The sequence below is a fragment of the Pongo abelii genome, chromosome 18 (genome assembly GCF_028885655.2).
Source record: "Pongo abelii isolate AG06213 chromosome 18, NHGRI_mPonAbe1-v2.0_pri, whole genome shotgun sequence".
Classification (NCBI taxonomy): domain Eukaryota; kingdom Metazoa; phylum Chordata; class Mammalia; order Primates; family Hominidae; genus Pongo; species Pongo abelii.
This window is the reverse complement of record NC_072003.2, coordinates 47,492,622-47,514,092: the sequence shown is the minus strand read 5'-3', so window position 1 is coordinate 47,514,092 and position 21,471 is coordinate 47,492,622. Positions and strand designations below refer to the sequence as shown.

General features: G+C 38.6%; 1 protein-coding gene across 2 annotated transcripts in view; it reads right to left on the bottom strand.

Annotated features, from left to right (window-relative positions):
- LONP2 (lon peptidase 2, peroxisomal) overlaps nt 1–21,471 on the bottom strand; it is a 125,040-nt gene that overhangs the window by 56,132 nt on the left and 47,437 nt on the right. For both annotated transcript variants that reach the window (XM_024233063.3, NM_001133043.2), the window contains 3 exon segments: nt 16,689–16,839; nt 13,095–13,221; nt 9,011–9,144 (listed from right to left, as the gene is read on the bottom strand). In XM_024233063.3, the coding sequence (XP_024088831.1) occupies nt 9,011–9,144; nt 13,095–13,221; nt 16,689–16,839 (412 nt within the window).

The window sequence follows — 21,471 nt, the reverse complement described above, 5'->3', positions numbered from 1 at the left end:
GACAAAGAATTCAAAACACTGATTTAATGAAGCTATCAGGGGCTGGATACAGTGGCTCACACCTGTAATCCTAGCACTTTAGGAAGCCAAGGTGGGTGGATCACTTGAGGCCAGGAGTTCAAGACCCGCCTGGCCAATATGGTGAAACCCCATCTCTACTAAAAAAAAATACAAAAATTAGCCAGGCATGGTAACACACACTTGTAATCCCAGCTACTCAGGAGGCTGAGGCACAAGAATCACTTGAACCCAGAAGGTGGAGGCTGCAGTGAGCTGAGATCGTGCCACTGTACTCTAGTCTGGGTGACAGGGTAAAACTCTGTCTCAGAAAAAAAAAAAAAAGAAGAAGAAGCTGTCAGGGGCAGGGCACAGTGACTCATGCCTGCAATCCCAATAGTTTAGGAAGCCAAGGCCAGAGGAAGGAGGATCACTTAAGGCCAGGAGTTCAAGACTAGCCTGGGCAACATAGTATAACCCTCCATCTCTACAAAAAATAAAAAAATAAACTAGGTGTGGTAGTATGTGCCTGAATTTGTAGCTACTTAGGACAGTGAGGCAGAGGACTGCTTGGGCTTACAATGAGCTATGACTGCATCACTGCACTCCAGACAAGGCAACAGAGCGAGACCCTGTTTCAAAATAAAATTAAATTAAAAGAAAAAAAGTAGCTCAACAAGATACAAGAGAAATCTGAAAACTAATACAAAGAAGTCAGAAAATCAATTCAGGATATGAATGAGAAATTTACCAAAGAGATAGGTATTTTAAAAAGAAAACCAAACAGAACTTCTGGAAATAAAAAATTCATTGAAGGAATTATAAAATACATTTGAAAGCTTCAACAACAGACTAGACCAAGCAGAAGAAAGAACCTCAGAACTTTAAGATAGGTTTTTACAATTAATCCAGCCAGACAAAAAAAAAAAGAAAAAAGAATTTTAAAAAATGAGTAGAACCTCTGAAAAGTAAGGGATTACATAAGACATTGGAACCTATGAATCATAGGTATTCCTAGAGGAGAAGAAAAAGCAAAAATTTCAAAAAACCTATTTGAGAAAATAATTCAGAAAACCTTCCCTAGTCTAGCAAAGGATCTAGACATCCAGATACAAGAGGCTCAACAAACTCCAGCCAAATACATTGCGAGAAGGATCTCACCATGGCATCTAGTCATCAGGCTGTCTAAGGTCAATGTGAAGGAAAAATCCCTAAATACAATAAAAGTGTCTAGTCACTTATACAGGAAACTTCATCAAACTAACAGCGGACTTCTCAGCAGAAATTTTAGAAGCCAGAAGAGACGGGGATTCCATTTTCAAAATGCTTAAAGAAAATGGTCAAACTCGAATTTTGTATCCTGCTAGTGTAAGCTTCACAAATGAAGGAGAAATAAAGTGTTTCCCAGACAAGCAAATGAGGGAATTCATCACCACTAGATTGGTCCTATGAGAAATGCTTAAAGAAGTTCTAAACATGGGAACAAAAGGTTGATACTTTATCATAAAAACACATGAAACTCACAAGTTTTATGAAACAATTATACAAATAAGGAAAAGAAAGAAATAAAAGGGCAACATGACAGAACTCCAGAAGACCACAAAGCGGGAACAAAAAACAAACAAAGAATCTACAAAGCTGGCTGGTTGTGGTGGCTCACGCCTGTAATCCCAGCACTTTGGGAGGCCAAGGTGGGAGGATCACCTGAGGTCAGGAGTTCAAGACCAGCCTGGCCAACATGACAAAATCCCATCTGTACTAAAAATACAAAAATTAGCCAGGCATGGTGGCATGCACCTGTAATTCCAGCTACTTGGGAGGCTGAAGCACAGGAATTGCTTGAACTCAGGAGGTGGAGGTTGTAGTGAGCCAAGATCGCGCCACTGCACTCCAGCCTGGGTGACAGAGCAAGACTCAAGACTCTTGCTTAAAAGAAAAAAAAAAAGAATCTACGAAGCAACTAGATAGCAATTAACATTATGACTGGAACAAAACCTCATGCATCAGTATTAACCTTGAATGCACCACTTCAAAGATATAAATTGGTGCAATGGATTAAAAAACAATAACTACATGCTGCTTACAAGAAATTTGCCTTACTGTTAAAGACACACAGACTGAAGGTAAAGGGGTGGAAAAATGTCCAACGCAAAAGGAAACCAAAAGCAAGCAGGAGTAACTATACTTATATTAGATAAAACAGACTTTAAATCAATAATAGTTTTTTTTTTAAAAAAGGCCAGTATATAATGACATAGGGATCAATTAAACAAGAAGGTATAATAATCCTAAGTATATACTCCCAAAACTGGAGTACCAGATTAATAAAATAAGTACTACTAGGCCTAAGAAAAGAGACAGATAGCAACACAATAATAATGTGGGACTTCAACACCTCACTGAGAGCACTAATAGATCACTGAGACAGACAGAGTCAACAAAGAAATACTGAACTTAAAACCAAATGGACTTAACAGACATTTACAGAACATTCTACCCAATAACCACAAAAGATACATTTTTCTCATTAGCACATGGGACATTCAAGACAGACCAAACGTCAGGACACAAAACAAGTCTCAATAAATTTTTAAAAAAAATCAATCATATCAAGTATCTTCACACAATGGAATAAAACTAAAAATCAATCTGAAGAGAAACTCTCAAAAATATACAAACACATGTAAATTAAACAACATGCTCCTGGACAACCTTTGAGTCAACGACAAAATTAAGAGGGAAATTAAATTTTTTGAGGCTGGGCATGATAGCTCATGCTTGTGTCTATTATTCCACACTCTATAGTTCATATGTCCACATTATTTGGCTTCCACTTATAAATGAGAATATTCAGTATTTGAATTTCTGAGTTATTGTCATGGCCTTCAGTTTCATCCATATTGCTGCAAAACGCATGATTCCATTCTTTTTATACCAGATAAAACAGACTTTTTATATCAGATAAAACAAACATATGTGTGCAGGTATCTTTTTGACATAATGAATTCTTTTCCTCTGGGTATATACCCAGTTGTGGGATTGCTGGATCAAATGACGGTTCTATTTTTTGTTCTTTGAGAACTCTCCATATGTTTTCCATAGAGGTGGTACTAATTTACACTTCTCCCAGCACTATATAAGCACTCCCTTTTCTCCACATCCTCACCAACACTGTTATTTTTTGACTTTCTAAAAATAGCCGTTTTGACTGGTATAAGATGGTATCTCATAGATTTTTCATTTCTCTGATGATTAGTGATATTGAGCATTTTTTCAAATGCTTCTTGGCCACTTGTATGTCTTCTTTTGAAAAACGTCTTTCATCTCCTTTGCCTACTTTTTAATGGGGTTATTTGGGTTTTTTGTTGTTGTTGTTGAGTTGCTTGAGTTCCTTGTAGATTCTGGGTATTGGTCTTTTGCATATGTATTTTGCAAATATTTTTGCTTATTCTGCAAGCTGTCTGTTTACTCTGTTGATTGCTTCTTTTGCTGTACAAAAAGCTTTTTAGTTTAATTAAGTCTCATCTGTCTACTTTTGGTTTTGTTGCTTTTGCTTCTGAGGTCTTAGTCATGAATTCTTTGTCTAGGGCAATGTCTAGAAGAATTTTTTCTAGATTTTCTTCTAGTATGTTTTAGTTTTGGATTTTACATCTAAGTCTTTAATCTATCTTGAGTTGACTTTTTTTTTTTTTTTTTGAGACAGAGTCTCGCTGCAATACCTAGGCTGGAGTGCAATGGTGCGATCTCGGCTCGCTGCACCATCCGCCTCCTGGGTTCAAGTGATTCTCCTGTCTCAGCCTCCCGAGTAGCTGGGACTATAGGCATGCGCCACCATGCCTGGATAATTTTTGTATTTTTAGTAGAGACGGGGTTTCACCATTTTGGCCAGGCTGGTCTCAGACTCTTGACCTCAAGTGATCCACCCACCTCAGCCTCCCAAAGTGCTGGGATTACAGGTGTGAGCCACCTAGCGTAGCCTCGAGTTGATTTTTATATAAAATAAGAGAGAGAGTGGTTCAGTTTCATTCTTTCTGCAGATGGCTATCCAATTTTCTCAGCACCATTTACTGAATAGGTTGTCCTTTCCCAGTGTACGTTTTTGTCTACTTTGCCAAAGATCAGTCGGCTGTAGATTTGTGGCTTTATTTCTAGTTTCTGCATTCTGTTCCATTGATCTATCTGTCTATTTTTATACCAGTACCATGCTGTTTTGTTACTATAGCTTTGTTTCCCAATGTTGGAGGAGGGACCTACTGGGAGACATTTGGGTCACAGGGGCAGATCCCTGATAAATGGCTTGGTGCCTTCCCCATGGTAATGAGTTCACATGATAGCTGGTTGTTAAAAGGTCCCTGGCTCTTTCCTTGCTCCCTCTCTCACCATGTGACATGCCTGCTCTCCCAATGTCCTCCATCATGATTATAAGCTACCTAAGTTCTCACCTTATAAGCTAGCACTGTGCCTGTTACAGAGCCTGCAGAACTCTGACCCAAACAAATCTCTTTTCTTTATAAATTACCCAGCCTCAAGTATTCCTTTGTAGCACAGCAAAATGTAATAACACAACATTTACATATTTCACGAATAACTGTTAAATTTGTATTAATTTTGTCTTTTTTTCTAACCAATTTTTCAGGTGACTTTTATGAAAATAATCAGAAACTAGTATCTACCCAGGTTCTTTCTGTTTAATGTAACTTCCTCAAATACTATGTTCTTCAAAAATAAAGTAATTGAGAATGCAGTGTATTATGAGAAACTTTATAAGGACTGATTATAATATAAATCCTTCTTTGCTTAGCATAATTTTTGAGTAAAAATCTTGCTAGATATAAATTGAATATATATGATACATGGGTACTTAAACAAATGAACATTTACCCTGTTTAGAAACACCCAAGTGTGCAAAATTCAATACATGGGACATTTGTGTCTTTCTTGGCAAAAGGCAGGCAAAAAGCAGAATAAAACTGTAGTCATGTAATCCAACTAATCTCTCAACCCAACAAATACCCTAGAAAGGAAAAGGGCAATTCAGAAAATACTAACAACATGCAGAAAAACAGAGGCAGCATTCTTTTAAAGAAACAATTCTCATACTTTATACGTAAGTGACTGAAACCATAAATGTTCCTCCGTTAACACAGATCGATCAACTCTAAATCTCACCTGCTTTTTAAACTCCCTGCTATTATTTAGTCTCTTTAACTGCCAGTTAAGACCCCACAAATACAAAGACAACTGTTCACAGATCAGTGCTTCTGGGCCTATTCCAGAAAATTTGTTTTGATATACTGGAGGTTTCTGCCTGTTTTGAAGCTTGTGGCCTAAAATTACTTTTCTTCCTGGCAGTAACTCCAAGTTCAGCCTTATTATTTTTTTTCTGTCTCTCGTGCTTGAATTAGGAAAGCCTTATTTTTAACATTAAAAATAACTCCCACACTGTATTACTTGAAGTTTCTAAAACAACTGTCTTGTTTTATACTCTTAATTTTTATTAATTCATTTCTTAATGAGAAACTTTTCATTACTAAGCTCCATTTGAACTTGGTGCTATGAAAACCTAACATACACTCTTTTGTAGAAATTATTCTTTTGGTTTGGTTGAGGTCATAACCACCAATTCAGAACACCTAATAATCATTCTACTAAGGTCTAGAGAATGGCTGTTGTTTACTCAAGGGTATCTCATAATATTAGAGCCAACTTGGAGTCCATACCTATGCCTCTAGTAAAGACTACACCCAAAATTGTCTCCAAGAGACAAGTATTTATTCTAATTATTCATCTGGATGCTCTTGGTAATATCTTAACTAAGCAAATCTGCTTAACTATATTATCATTTAGGAGATGTCCTGTGATCACCTTTTTTAAAAACCACACAAATAAATGTTACCATGAAAAACTGTAGTTCTCATACAGTTCACAAACTGAACAATTCCTTGAGTATTTGTGGGTTATTTTAAAATAGCTAGTATAATTAAAGATATTATTAGAAGTATGCTAATGGATGTATGAACATTAAGCAATGTATAACTATACAAAAGTTTCCCTTGACACTGAATTCCTCTGAATATATTTATTAGAAGTTCTAAAATACATCATCTAAATCTTAAAAGCGATTTTCAAAATGTGTTACCTAATAAACTCATTTATTTCATCCTCTACCTTCTGTTATATCAGACAAGAACAAAAAGACATAGGCTCAGCTGCTTGAGATCACAGCACAAAGGAAGTGTTGTTAAGAATAAAAAGGGGAAATTCAGGAGCATCTAGATCTAGGTCTTAACTTTTATAGACCTCAGTTCTCCACTGTCATTGTCATCTACACAAGTGATTTCCACCCTTGATAGGGACTCCCTCACCTAGGACATTTTTTTTTAATTCAAATTTCTATAAATGGTAGTCTGAGCATGCGTTTTTACTTCCTGTCTGAATCGTATTAAAATGACAATTAAGAAATAAAAAATACATAAACCCACAAGAACAAAAATAATGACAAAGAGGACAACAGCTGACAAGAGATGCTGACAAAATTTTGGAAAACAAAAAGTACATGGTCAAAAAGTAACCAACACTTAACAGGCTAGAGAAAGCAGAAACCTCAATGTTTGTGGGGCTAGAGGTAGAGAACAACAAGTTGATGTGGGTCCTAAAAGTCTACAAAAGCTAAAGAATTCAGGGTAGCCCTGAAAGCATGGGTGAAGAGTGGGACAAAAGGCAAAAGTTTTCTAGATTCTCCCAAGGCAGAGTAAAAATAAAAAATAAAAATAAAGCCAGGAACAGTGGCTCACACCTGTAATCCCAGCACTTTGGGAGGCTAAGGTGGGCAGATCACCTGAGGTTAGCAGTTGAAGACCAGCCTGGCCAACATGGTAAAACCCTGTCTCTACTAAAAATACAAAAATTAGCCGGGCGTGGTGGCATCCGTCTACAGTACCAGCTACCGGGGAGGCTGAGGCAGGAGAATCACTTGAACCTGGGAGACGGAGGTTACAGTGAGCCAAGATTGTGCCACCGCACTCCAGCCTGGACAACAGAGTGAGACTCCATCTCAAAAAGTAAAATAAAATAAAAATAATAAAAATAAAGTACAAGTTTTAAAGTCTGGATAAAAAACAATTAGAACTCACTACCTCTACTCCCACTCCACATAATGAAGGCACTGCCTCTCTCCAATCCAACAGAAGATAGGAGCTTCGCTCTCTGGAGAAAATGAACCAGTAAGGTTCCAGGCACGGGGAGGCAGGGGTGAAGCACTGTACTGGCCACAGAAGGATTCTGTGAAAGCTGACTCTGATGCTACTGCTGTAAAATGCACTGTGTTCAGCAACTGATGGAAAAACAAGAAAGACATCTGGCTGTGTCTGTTCAACTGGGCCCACCATAAATTATGGTTCTTTAATCACAGTCATCCAACTCCTTTCTGGAAAGAGCTATGGAAATGATAGAAAAATCTAATAAATCTCTTTACAATGAAAGAAATTGTACAACTCATGTTTGTTAAAGCAAGTTTTGGCAAACTGCATAACAGCATGATATGATGAACTGAGACCCCTTACAGTTTTGGGGCGAGAAATTAAAACATTTTATTTTATTTACTTATTTATTTTTTTGAGATGGTGTCTCGCTCCGTTGCCCAGATGGAGTGCAGTGGCATGATCTTTGCTCACTGCAGCCTCTGACTTTTGGGCTCAAGCGATTCTCCTGCCTCAACCTCTGGAGTAACGGGCACTATAGGCGCCCGACACCACGTCTGGCTAATTTTTGTATTTTTAGTAGAGACGGAGTTTCACCATGTTGGCTAGGCTGGTCTCAAACTCCTGACCTCAAGTGATCTGCCTGCCTCAACCTTCCAAAGTGCTGGGATCAAAGGCATGAGCCACTGTGCCTGGCCAGTTAAAACATTTTAAGTAGATACCAAAGGAACGTCCACATTTGATTAATTCCAGTAATAGAACACCTTCACAATAATTTTTTAAAGAATAATTTAAATTACATTTAGTTGTTTATCTATAAAAGAAAATGTGTGAAAAATTATTACACATGGAGCTATTCCAGAGTACAAAGGTCTGCCCTTGCAGTACTTGAACAGCATGGATTTTCTAATGTTGTAAAAACTTTTTATGTTATAAATTATTTAAAGACTTAACTGTCTGGGTCAGAAAGAAATAAGATAACACCAGAACCCATACATAATGTACACCATCATTATACATCTGGAGAAAGTTACTGTGATGGTTAATAGTGAGTTTCAACTTTGGATTGAAGGATGCAAAGTATTGTTCCAGTGTGTCTGTGAGGATATTGTCAAAGGAGATTAACATTTGAGTCAGTGGACTAGGAGACGCAGACCCACCCTCAATCTGAGTGGGCACCATCTAATCAGCTTCCAGCATGGCTAGAATAAAGCAGAGAAAAGAAGCTGGAAGGATCAGACTTGCTGAATCTTCTGGGCTTCAGCTTTCTCCCGTGCTGGATGCTTCTTGCCCTCGAATATTGGACTCGAAGTTCTTCAACTTTTGGACTCTTGAACGTACGCCAGTGGTTTGCCGGGGGCTCTTGGGGCTTCGGCCACAGACTGAAGGCTGTACTGTCGGCTTCCCTACTTTTGAGGTTTTGGAACTCGGACTGGCTTCCTTGCTCCTCAGCCTGCAGATGGCCTATTGTGGGACTTCACCATGTGATTGTGTGAGTCAATACTCCTTAAACTCTTCTTCATATACACATCTATCCTATTAGTCTTGTCCCTCTAGTGAACCCTAATACAGTTCCTATATCCTCAAAGCATTCATATTATTATTCCAGTTAAAATTGTGCTATTTGTAAAAGACAATCCTCTTGATGAAATATGTTGAAACATTAAGGTATTACTTACTGGATGCGTTTAACAGTGGAGTCATGTGTGCCACTGCTCCAAGGACTACCCAACACCTTTCCCTCCATACCCAACCTTCTTCTGTCACTCACTCCTAGCCACCAGGCCTGAGAATGCCAGAAAAAGGTCACCAACCTTCTCTCTCTGTCACATCAGAACGGTCCAACTTGGCTTCCTTATGCTGTCCTTCTGCCACCTTCACGGCCACGGCTCGGCAAATGGCCCCAAGTTTTCTATCCAGAGAACGAACCCCTGCCTCTCTGGTATACCTGTCATTAAAGAAAAATATTTTATTTTTGACTATATACCACTTAAAAAAATAGAGAGAAGTAATGTGATTAACATTTTTAGTAAAGAAACAGTGTACATTTAAAAGTTCATTACCCTTTCTTGAGTACTAACTTTTCCACACTTAAAACTCCTCATTATTGTTATTTCTTCAATACTTTGATGTATTTTCAGCTACAACAATTTCCTTTATACAGATTATCTTGAATTATAACCCTACACTTAAAAATGAACCCTAGTTCTAGTTCAATTTACATTGCCAAAGTAAACTTGGCAACATATAAAAAACCATTTACTCCTTGGTAATTTGTTGAAGAGTTTTTTTAAACAAAATTTGTCAATTTAGGAAAATTCTAGATAAATTTATTGTATTTGAAATACTGCTGAAAGAATAAGAGAAATTGTGCTCTTTGTGGAACTAAAACAAAAACAAATATGAGACAGAAATCTGGTTTTCACTAGGCACTTTGCTAACCACCTTCCTTCAGTGTATTTTCATTGTGAAGATTTCTAAAGGAAGAAGGTATGCTAAGTGATGACAGCACTGTGACTTTGTGGACTTTGTGAAAAACACGCTATATGTGGTTAAGCAGAGCTGCTTTAAAAACGTGTACATTAGAATCAAACTCCGTTAAGTCATTCCACAGACCATTATACAGTGAAACCACTTTTGGCCACTCAGCTTTGGATGGACCTGAATGGACAGGATCAGGTGGAGAATGCAGTTTTATCTGAAGAATTGGATTTGACTAAGCCATACATTTGATTAAGTCAGACATACACTGTAGACTTTAGGAAAGCAGATTTTAAAAGTTCTGAGAAAAGACAGATAAAAAGCTCTTAGCTAAATACTCTAATACTCATTTCAGTCAAAGGTATAGAAGGATATAAAGTCTATATTATGCAACTAAATATAATTTCAATAAGGGAGAAAACAGGGAGGCATCTTAACAACTTCTACATTTGGACTTTAAAAAATTCAGCTTTATAAATACAAAATGGGATATGCCAAGCTTAGCGAAATTCACTGAAAAGGAAGAGAATAATCCTTAAAAAGCTAAGAATCTAGAGATACAGTCATAAAATAATATAGTCAGAATAAGAAAAGCATGGGCTTCCTATACCATGAACTGTTTAGACTCTATCTGAAACACTGTGTTCAATTCTGGGTGTTTAATTTTAAAAGACACATTGATATACAGGATTCTTTCAGAAGAAGACTAATCAGGAGGGTGAGAAGTCTTGAAACTACATCAAGAGGAACGGTACAGAGGAGAGGAATGGTTAGCTTGAAGAAGAGAACACTTAGGGTGCAGACCTGATAGTATTTTATTTTAATGTCAGAAGGGCTGTACAAGGAGGAATTACACTTAGATTCCAGGTGCTCCTATAAGGCAGAAGAAGAAAATTATAGAAAAGTGAATAGAAAGAATATCTTTGTAACAATTATCACTTGAGCTCAGGAGTTCCAGGCCAGCCTGGCCAAGATGGTGAGACCCCCATCTCTATTTTTTTTTTTTTTTTGAGACGGAGTCTCACTCTGTTGCCCAGGCTGGAGTGCAGTGGCACGATCTCAACTCACTGCAACCTCCACCTCCCTGGTTCAAGCAATTCCCCTGCCTCAGCCTCCCGAGTAGCTGGGATTACAGGTGCACACCATCACTCCTGGCATGCACCTGTGGTCCCAGCTACTTGGGGGCTGAGATGGGAAGATGGCTTGAGCCTGGGAGGCGGAGGCTGCAGTGAGCCAAGATCACACCACTGCACTCCAGCCTGAGTAACAGTATGAGAACCTCTTTTAAAAAAAAATAAATAAATAAAAAGAATTATCTGTGTTACAATTAGAATTACCCATGAAGAGGTAGTTATTAGCTAGCATTAAGCATACTGGGACTGGAAGTATTCGAGTAGGTGAGTTATACTTGGAGATAAGAAAGACTAGAACATTAGGGTCTATCATTGTGACATATCTCAAAAGTTAAAAAGCTCAAATATTGATACTCTATGTCCTAAGTTTGGTAACTCACTAAAAATACCCAAAATGTGCCTGGAGTAGTACACACTTGTGCTGTTTCCTTTTTTTTTTTTTTTTTTTGAGACGGAGTCTCGCTCTGTCGCCCAGGCTGGGGTGCAGTGGCACGATCTCAACTCACTGCAACCTCCACCTCCCTGGTTCAATCAATTCCCCTGCCTCAGCCTCCCGAGTAGCTGGGATTACAGGTGCACACCACCACACCCGGCATGCACCTGTGGTCCCAGCTACTTGGGGGCTGAGATGGGAAGATGGCTTGAGCCTAGGAGGCGGAGGCTGCAGTGAGCCAAGATCATGCCACTGCACTCCAGCCTGAGTAACAGCATGAAAACCTGTCTTAAAAAATAAATAAATAAATAAAAAGAATATCTTTGTTACAATTAGAATTACCCATGAAGAGGTAGTTATTAGCTAGCATTAAGCATACTGGGACTGGAAGTATTCAAGTAGGTGAGTTATACTTGGAGATAAGAAAGACTAGAACATTAGGGTCTATGACTGTGACATATCTCAAAAGATGAAAAACTCAAATATTGATACTCTATGTCCTCAGTTTGGTAACTCACTAAATATCCAAAAACATGCCTGGAATAGTACATACTTGTGCTGTTTTTAAAAACAATATTAAAACTAACAAAACTGCTCAGATATTTCCTTATGTCCATAGCTTTTAAGATCTGATATTTTGAGTTAACAAGTATACACAAAAAAAGAAATAGTTCTCTAGGTAACAACTGGGAAATATAAATAATGATCACTCTTCAGAATCATTATTATTCAGATAAACTCTGGATTTTTCTCCATCCCTCATATTTTACAGATGGGGAAGCTATCAAAAATGTTAAATGACTTATTGAAAGTTACCCAAAGGCATCATGGGTGTTATCCGGAATAATGATATTGTTGGAAGACTCAGATATATAAGTCACTTAATTTATTTCTCCTGGCATTATCCACACCATAAATCACAAGACAAATTAAGAAAAGGAACCCCCAGGTAAGACTTAGTCTTACTGTTTTGTATATAAATCTAAATAGATCCATAAGAAGGCATAGATCAAAAGACAGTCTGGCCAAACTCTAAGTCAAAGTTCAAAATAGAGATACTTCACGTCTCTTAAAAACAGCAGTTACTAGAAAAGAGCCACATGAGGAGAGCTTGGCAGCCTGACATGACTTGCTGGATGATGCAATGGATCTGTAATATTGAGCTAGGAAAACTGTAAGAGGCTGTGGTGGATATAAATTCTCAACAGAGTATATTTTCCATTCAAACAGGGAATCTGTAAATTAGACTAAGCAATACTCTATTCAGATAATTTACACACTGCTTGCTACAGGCTTAAGCATTTGGTAGTAAACTTGGGAAGGCACCTTCTCTATTGTTTCAGTGTTAATTCTGAAGATCAAAATTCTAAGGATTTTAAAAATCTCTCAGCCAAAGAGAAGAAAAGAAAACTGAGTAACTTAAATCAGATTATCTGAAAGTAGCATATCATCTCTTAAGAGAATTCAACAACTTTCAAGATCCTGGGCATAAAAAGTGTCTCTATATTTGCCATGTATTTGGTTTTTAAATGATCAAATTAACCCCTTATATTGCTACTGTGGCAAAGCATAAATTTCAGCTTTAGCTATAACAATATTCCAAATGGTTTCTCTGTCTAGTATAGAGAATGGTGTAAATCAATAGTTATGATAACACTTGCTGGAAGTTGTTGAAGAAAGAGAAATGGATGCTATGGGATGCCAATAAAATAATCTCCTTTTCAGGAGACTGTGGCTTATCTCAAAAGATGAAAAACTCAAATATTGATACTCTATGTCCTAAGTTTGGTTAACTCAGTAAATACTCAAAACTTGCCTGGAGTTAATGAAGCCTCAGGATGGCTAACTAACCTGGTGATGATGTCAAGAGTGGTGACCTGGGGTATCTGAATCTGCTGTGGAGTCAGCCCATGTTGTTCCAGCTGCTTGGGGATCAAGTGCCTATGGGCAATCTCTATCTTCTCCTCCTGTGTATACCCTGGAAAAGAAGAGATCTTGTTAAGTAATTATTTACATGGCTCCCATAATGCCATGCTTTTTTTTTTTTTTTTTTTCCAGAGACAGAGTCTCGCTCTGTCGCCCAGGCTGGAGTGCAGTGGCGTGATCTCGGCGCACTACAACCTCCACCTCTCAGGTTCAAGCGATTCTCCTGCCTCACCCTCCCGAGTAGCTGGGATTACAGGCTTGCACAACCATGCTGGCTGATTTTTGTATTTTCAGTAGAGACAGGGCTTTGCCATGTTGGCCAGGCTGGTCTCAAACTCCTGGCCTCAAGTGATCCACCAGCCTCAGCCTCCCAAAGTGCTGAGATTACAGGCATGAGTCACTGCTCCCAGCCAGTGTCATGCTTTTTTAATGAATCAAGTGTAGATTAAATGGATCTTAGATTTAGAACAAATTTAAGTATTATTTCAAATGAGACTATAATTACAATAAAGAAATTTATTCTGGCCAGGCACGTTGGCTCACACCTGTAATCCTAGCACTTTGGGAGGCTGAGGCGGGCGGATCACTTGAGCTTAGGAGTTTGAGACAAGCCTGGGCAACATGGCGAAACCCTGTCTCTACTAAAAATACAAAAAATTAGCTGAGCATGGTTGCGCATGTCTGTAGTCCTGGTTACTCTGGAGGCTGAGGCACGAGAATTGCTTCAGCTGGGGAGGTGGAGGTTGCAATGAGCTGAGACTGCGCCACTGCACTCCAGCCTGGGCAACAGAGACTGCCTCCAAAAAAAAAAAAGAAAAAGAAATTTGATCTAAATCAATAATTGTTAAAATTTCCAACGTTTTCACAAACAAAACAAGCATTTACTAAGCACAGTGCTTGAAAGTCTTCTGATTAAATGATATATCTCCCAAAGAGGAAAACACCTCAAATCTTAGAGACAATTATCGCTTTATCCTCAAATCCTCTGAAATTTCAAATAGAAGAATAAATGCATCTTTTTAGCCTAATTTGATCTATACTTGAAACACACACACACACACACACCCCTCAATTAAATAAGCAGTGGGTTCCAAGGGAAGGGCTCTAAAGATACTGTTTCCAGAACTATGACTTTAAAAATAAATTGTAGCAGCAAAAGAAAACCTAAGATGTCCATATAAAAGGTTTTTTCCTCCACATGATGGTATATATATATGTGTGTATATATATTTATATATGTGTGCATATATATTTATATATGTGTATATGTATTTTATTTAGAAGACATAATGTTCTTATTTAATAGCCTGAATAAATATAGATTTCCTTTGTCTCTAAATCCTGTAAGACAAAATTCCAACTAATGTCCCTTTCCATTTAACAAGCAAAAATTAAAAATATGAATTGATAAGGCACCTTTTGAATGGAAAGAGGTTAGTAAACACCAGGAAAGTTAGAAGATCAGACAGCTAAATCTGCCAAAGGAAGAAGGTGGCATCATATGCTCCCCTCTGCAGCAGCTGTCCTGATTCTTTCACTTTACTTTAGTGTATCTAATGGATTTTCTGCCGTAACTTGGAGTTTCCAGGGAATTCATTACTTATTTACTTTAGACTTTAAATACACACAACTAACTTTTTACTCTGCCATATTTTAAAACTAAATACAGGAACCTGCAATGCTCAGATAATTAAGAAATCCAATTATATTGGGAGGCCAAGGTGGGTGGATCACAAGATCAAGACATCGAGACCATCCTGGCCAACATGGTGAAACCCCGTCTCTACTAAAAATACAAAAATTAGCTGGGCGTGGTGGTGCACGCCTGTAGTCCCAGCTACTTGGGAGGCTGAGGCAAGAGAATTGTTTGAACCTGGGACATAGAGGTTGCAGTGAGCTGAGATCACGCCACTGCACTCCAGCCTGGTGACACAGTGAGACTCCATCTCAAAAAAACACACAAAAAAACAGAAATCCAATTATAATTCACTTAGTAGTAAAAATATATTTCAGATTAATATGAAAAATACATTTAGATTACATTTAGAAACTAAAGACATTTAGGGCTGAGTGTGGCGGTTCACGCCTGTAATCCCAGCACTTTGGGAGGCTGAGGTGAGTGAATCACCGAAGGTCAGGAGTTCAAGACCAGCCTGGCCAATATGGCGAAACCCTATCCCTACTAAAAATGCAAAAATTAGCCAGGTGTGATGGTGCACACCTGTAGTCCCAGCTACTCAGGAGGCTTAGGCACGAGAATCGCTTGAACTAGGAGGCAGAGGTTGCAGTGAGCCAAGATTGTGCCACTGCATTCCAGCCTGGGTGACAGAGTGAGACTCCATCTCAAAAAAAGAAAAAATAAAAGACATTTAGGCTGGACATGGTGGCTCATGTCTGTAATCCTTATACTTTTGGAGGCCAAGGCAGGCAGATCACTTGAGGCCAGGAGTTTGAGGCCAGCCTGGCCAACATGGCGAAATCCTGTCTCTACTAAAAATACAAAAATTACCTGGGCGTGGTCACGAGTGCCTGTAATCCCAGCTACTTGGGAGGCTGACACACGAGACTCACTTGAACTTCGGAGGCGGAGGTTGCAGTGAGCCGAGATTGTGCCACTGCACTCCAGCCTGGGCAACAAGCTAGACTCTTGTGTCTAAATAATTAAATAAAGACATTTAGATTCTACTCTACGTTAAAAAAAAAACAAACTCAGTGATATTTGATCTCTTCCAGGGAAAAACAATTCTGAGCAATTAAAATAAGGTGAAAATGCTATAATTTATCTAGTGTTAGTAACTGAAGGAATACATTTTGCACGCTCCAGTGACGGAGAAGACATTTAAAAAATTTAACTATTTGATAGATTCAAGAGGAATTTAAAAGCAGCATACATTTTAATATAAAAGTGAGGCCAGATTTTTGAGAAAGTTCAATTACTCCTTTTTTTTTTTTTTTTTTTGAGATGGAGTTTCACTCTGTCACCCAGGCTGGAGTGCAGTGGTGTGAGGCTCACTGCAACCTCCTCCTCCCAGGTTCAAGGGATTCTCCTGCCTCAGCCTCCCGAGTAGTTGGGACTACAGGCGCCCACCACCATGCCAGGCTAATTTTTGTATTTTTATTGAGACGGTGTTTTACCACATTGGCCAGGCTGGTCTCAAATTCCTGATCTCAAGTGATCCACCCACCTCAGCCTCCCAAAGTGCTGGGATTACAGGTGTGAGCCACCACACACGGCCTGCAATTTTAGAAATTATATTAAAGAGGAATGTCTTATTTGTCATAAAATTATCATTCTTTCATGCTAAATTAAATCTGAAATTGTTGTCAACGTTTGCTGTTTTGCTCTTCCAGACTTTGAAGCTACATAGAAACTGATTTATATACATTCCTCAGAACTTCTGAAGATTGTATGTTGGCAAATGAACTTCTTTTAGTCAAAACTCCATAGCATAACTAATTTTAAAGTTATGGTCAGAAAGTCAAGATGTATCATAATGATTTCATTTAAGAGTCAGGTACCTGGAACCTGAATGATCTCCATTCTGTCCAACAAGGCAGCTGGAATGGTAGCAGTGGTGTTGGCGGTAGCTATAAAAAGAACTTGAGAAAGGTCAAAGGCCACATTTAGATAATGATCTGTGAAGTTATGGTTTTGTTCAGGATCCAACACCTAGGGGAGAACAAAAAACATTTTAAAAACTTTAGTAGTGCCAACAGAAGGCTGTATATAAGTGAAAACACACATGATGTACTCGCAAGGTTGGTATTTCTGCTCAGAATAGTTTAAGAAACAGATAAAACTAACATCTGAGCATTATTATTTGCATTCTCTACATTCTACATACTTTTTAAAAAATAAAATACGTTCAGTGTCAAAATTTCTGAAAATGTAATAGCACAAAGCAGCAGAAATTACACTTTCAAGCTTTGTTCAAAAATCTATTTATTAATGACTCATTGTTTGGCCATCATAAGTTACCAGTCCTGCAGAACCAGTTTCCATCTTGGTAACACACCCTATCTAAACTGCTATGGGAATATAAAGCAAATGTGTAAAGTATTTTGAAATTCTCAAATAACCGGTAAATAAGAACCCATATAATCCTCCTCAAACATTTTCAGAAAGTCTGGTATAAATTATTTAACTGAAAGGAGAATTCCAAATAAGAGTAACCTTTGCTATGAGTTAAATAAGAGTAAAAATTACTATGCTACTATATTCTGATACAGCAAAAAATTCACTATTTAAAAATGGCTTACTACAAAACATTGCTGCTTATAATAAGCAAAACATCAATAACTCTTTTTCTTTGAGACAGAGTCTTACTCTGTTGCCCAGGCTGGAGTGCAGTGGCACAATCTCAGCTCACTGCAACCTCCGCCTCCTGGGTTCCAGTGATTCTCCTGCCTCAGCCTCCTGAGTAGCTGGGACTACAGGTGTGCGCCACCATGCCTGGCTAACTTTTGTATTTTTAGTAGAGATGGGGTTTCACCATGTTGGCCAGGCTGGTCTCGAATTCTTGACTTCAAGTGATCTGCCTGCCTTGGCCTCCCAAAGTACTGGGATTACAAGCATGAGCCACTGCACCCAGCAATAGCTCTTAAAAATATTTGAATTAGATACATCAGATAATTTATCAGTCAACTTGGATTCTTAAAATGTGCAACTGTACATTAAAGAGCTTCAAGTCACAGGCACTTCTTGCTAAGGGGCTGGTGCAGAACTTTAATAAGGCACCAACAGCTTCTACATGTTCCAAACCTTAAACATATTAACACTCTCACTTACGCCCAATTACTATAAATAGGGTTGCCATACCTATTCAAAAATGCAATAAAATGACTAATATACTCACCAACCACAATTTAACTATATAAGCAGTTTTTCCTACCTTCTGATTCTTTCTGAAGTTTTACTTATTTTCAAAGTATCCAAAGTTAGTTTTTTGTTTTGTTTTGTTTTGTTTTGTTTGAGACAGAGTTTCATTTTGTCACCAAGGTTGAGGTGCAGTGGCATGGTCTCAGCTCACTGCAATCTTTGCCTCCTGAGTAGCTGGGATTACAGGTGCGTACCACCACACCTGGCTAATTTTTGCAATTTTAGTAGAGATGGGGTTTCACCATATTGGACAGATTGGTCTCAAACTCCTGGCCTCAAGCAATCCACCTGCCTTGGCCTCCCAAAGTGCAGGGATTACAGACATGAGCTACCACGCCCAGCCCCAAGCTAGTCTTAATTCTAGGCCTCATACATAATTTTGAATTTTGTTAAACATTAATTATTACTGGAAACTCTCTTTATCTAGAATTCCCAGAAAGCTCTAATTTCACATTTTCAGAAGACTTAATAATGTTTAATATCATTAAAAAACAAGTACTTTCAAGTAATCAAGGAAAACTAATCATGTTCAGTATTGAATTGGTTAAGAGTGGTCTTACTATCTACTAATTATCTAAAAACCGTTTACAGGCCGGGCATGGTGGCTCACACCTGTAATCCCAGCACTTTGGGAGGCCGAGGCAGGCAGATCAGTTGAGGTCAGGCGTTTGAGACCAGCCTAGCCAACATGGTGAAACTCTGTCTCTACTAAAAAAAAAAAAAATACAAAAATTAGCCTGGTATGGTGGCACGTGCCTGTAGCTCCAGCTACTCGGGAGGCTGAGGCATGAGAATTGCTTGAACTTTGGAGGCAGAAGTTGCCGTGGGCTGAGATCACGCCACTGCACTCCAGCTTGGGTGACAGAGCGAAAATCCAACTCAAACAAACAAACAAACAAATGAACAAACAAACTGTTTAGGTATGGAAAATGTTTATGTATGGAAAATAGTTAAAACTATTATCTAGTGACAAAAACGCTCTTCTTTTGACGCAAACTTGAGTCAGGCTCCTCTGAGTCCTCTGCTCAACTAGGCCAATGTCGGCCTTCCCTCTGTCTTTGTAAAATCCAATTTGAGCAAGAATCCTGCTAAGTCAGGTTAGCAAAAATGACCCATACCCATACGTATCTGTTCTCACTTCTAACCCAGTATCTTTTCACCCTGGCCCCCCTTCAGCAAGAGTTCTGTTGTGTCCTTCTAGTGAGAATCCCTCGTAACCCCAATGTTTCCTCTTAGAATGTTTCCCTCTACTGATTCCCCATTCACTCTCTCGTCACTGCAAAACCCCATTGCAGTGTTTCTTACACCTAGTCTCCCACCTTGAATAAAGTAATCCTTACCACCTTTAATAAGCATCATGAGTAATTTTTTAACACTAGCTAAGGAAAAAAATCTATTCTTTTTTTTTTTCAGACGGAGTCTCGTTCTTTCGCCCTGGAGTGCAGTGGCATGATCTCAGCTCACTGCAAGCTCCGCCTCCCGGGCTCACGCCATTCTCCTGCCTCAGCCTCCTGAGTAGCTGGAACTACAGGTGGCCGCCACTGCGCCCGGCTACTTTTTTGTATTTTTAGTAAAGACGGGGTTTCACCGTGTTAGCCAGGATGGTCTCGATCTCCTGACCTCGTGATCTGCCCGCCTCGGCCTCCCAAAGTGCTGGGATTACAGGCATGAGCCACTGCGCCCGGCCGGAAAAAAAATCTATTCTTTAATGGCTCTAATCATATGTAATTGATAAATGCTGGATATGTTTTAGAAATGGCTGTCAGACCTGAACAAGTAATTTTTTTCTCTTAAAATTTTAAGACACTAGAGTTTTTAAAAAGTAGGAAAATTAATAAAGCAATGTTTCTGAATTATGAAGGAGGTTTTAAAAACAGTGTGACAGAATACCTAGATTATAAGAAGAAAAGTTAGTGATGCCTGTTAAAAGAAAAACTCTAGATAAATTAAATTTAAGTTTAATTGAGCAAAGAACGAGTCTCAAATTGGGCAGCTCCCAGAACCAGAATAGGTTCAGAGAAACTCTGGCGTATGGTTTGATAATATTTATGGACAGAAAAAGGAAAGTGACATGCAGAAAACAAAGAGTGTACAGAAACAGCGGGATTGCTTACAGCTTGGTGTTTGCTTTATTTAAACAGTTTGTTAACAGCTGACTTCCTGTGACTTGCTGAAAATCTGTGATTGGTTAAGAATAGTGTGTTTACACATCTAGTTAGGCTGCAGTTTACTTTGTAAGGGGAAACCTTTAGGCCAAACTTAAAATATTAATATGTAAGGAGGCAGACTTAGGCTAAATTTGTGCCCAATTTGCCTGCCTTCCTCTTTTACACAGGAGAGTGTGAAAGGAAAGTAAATCTCAGGACCCCCAAATCACTAAGCAAAAGGGAAGAGACAAGCTGGGAACTGCGTCACACAAACCTGCCTCCCATTTTGTTTCCAAATAAGATAGCTACAAAGACCAAAAAAGCTATATACCTCCCTCATAATCCCCCCGCTTAGAAATTCCTTGTGGGCCCCAAGATCTTTAACCTGTAACAGTTCTGTTGAATTTCATCCCAACCATGCAAATTGATAGCTTATTCTTTACACATACAGGACAAAGGACAGAACTCAGTCATCCCTCTGCTCACCTGAGACAAATGCGTATCTGATGGCTTCCTGTGCACTATGTTTATCTTATCTTATGCAGAAATGCAGATTCACTAAGCTAGATGAATGCATCAGTGACTATTCTTCTGTTTCCCTCTCACAGGTGAATGGCTGATCAAAGACTCCAAAGAATGCAACCATTTGTCTCTTGTCTACTCATACCTTTTAAAATTTCTTCCTCTTTCCCCAATATCTGCCCATTCCCCTTTAAATACTGAAGCCCTCAAAATCATCTCTGGAGAACATTGCCAAAATAAACTTCTAAACTGGTTGAGACCTGTCTTAGATACTTTCTGGTTTTCAAAAGCATAAAAAGACATATAGAATTTAAACAGCATCAGAAATACTGATCAATATTCTGGCAGAAAATAATTTCTGGTAATCACTACTCAGATGAAGCTCCAAGGCAAACTGATGAGTCCATGGAAGGACGAAAATTACAATTAAGAGCTTTGTAGCTATCAAACCTTGTCTTCTTACCCTAACTTCAGAGCAGGGATTCTACTGCCCACATCCAGGGCCACTTTCAAAAATAATTAGGGCTGTTTCTCCTTTATTCTCCCCAACTAAAAGATTTTCTGTATCAATCCTAGGACTGTAATTCCTACCTACAAAGTATGACTGGGAATGGAAATAGCTATGATATGACGCATTATTCCTAGGAATGTGAAGTCACAATGGGATGAACTGTGGGAGGAATGTACACTGAGAATTGTTCTTCAATAATAATTTCTGACAAGAGAAGAACTACAGATGTCTGTAGGCAATCCA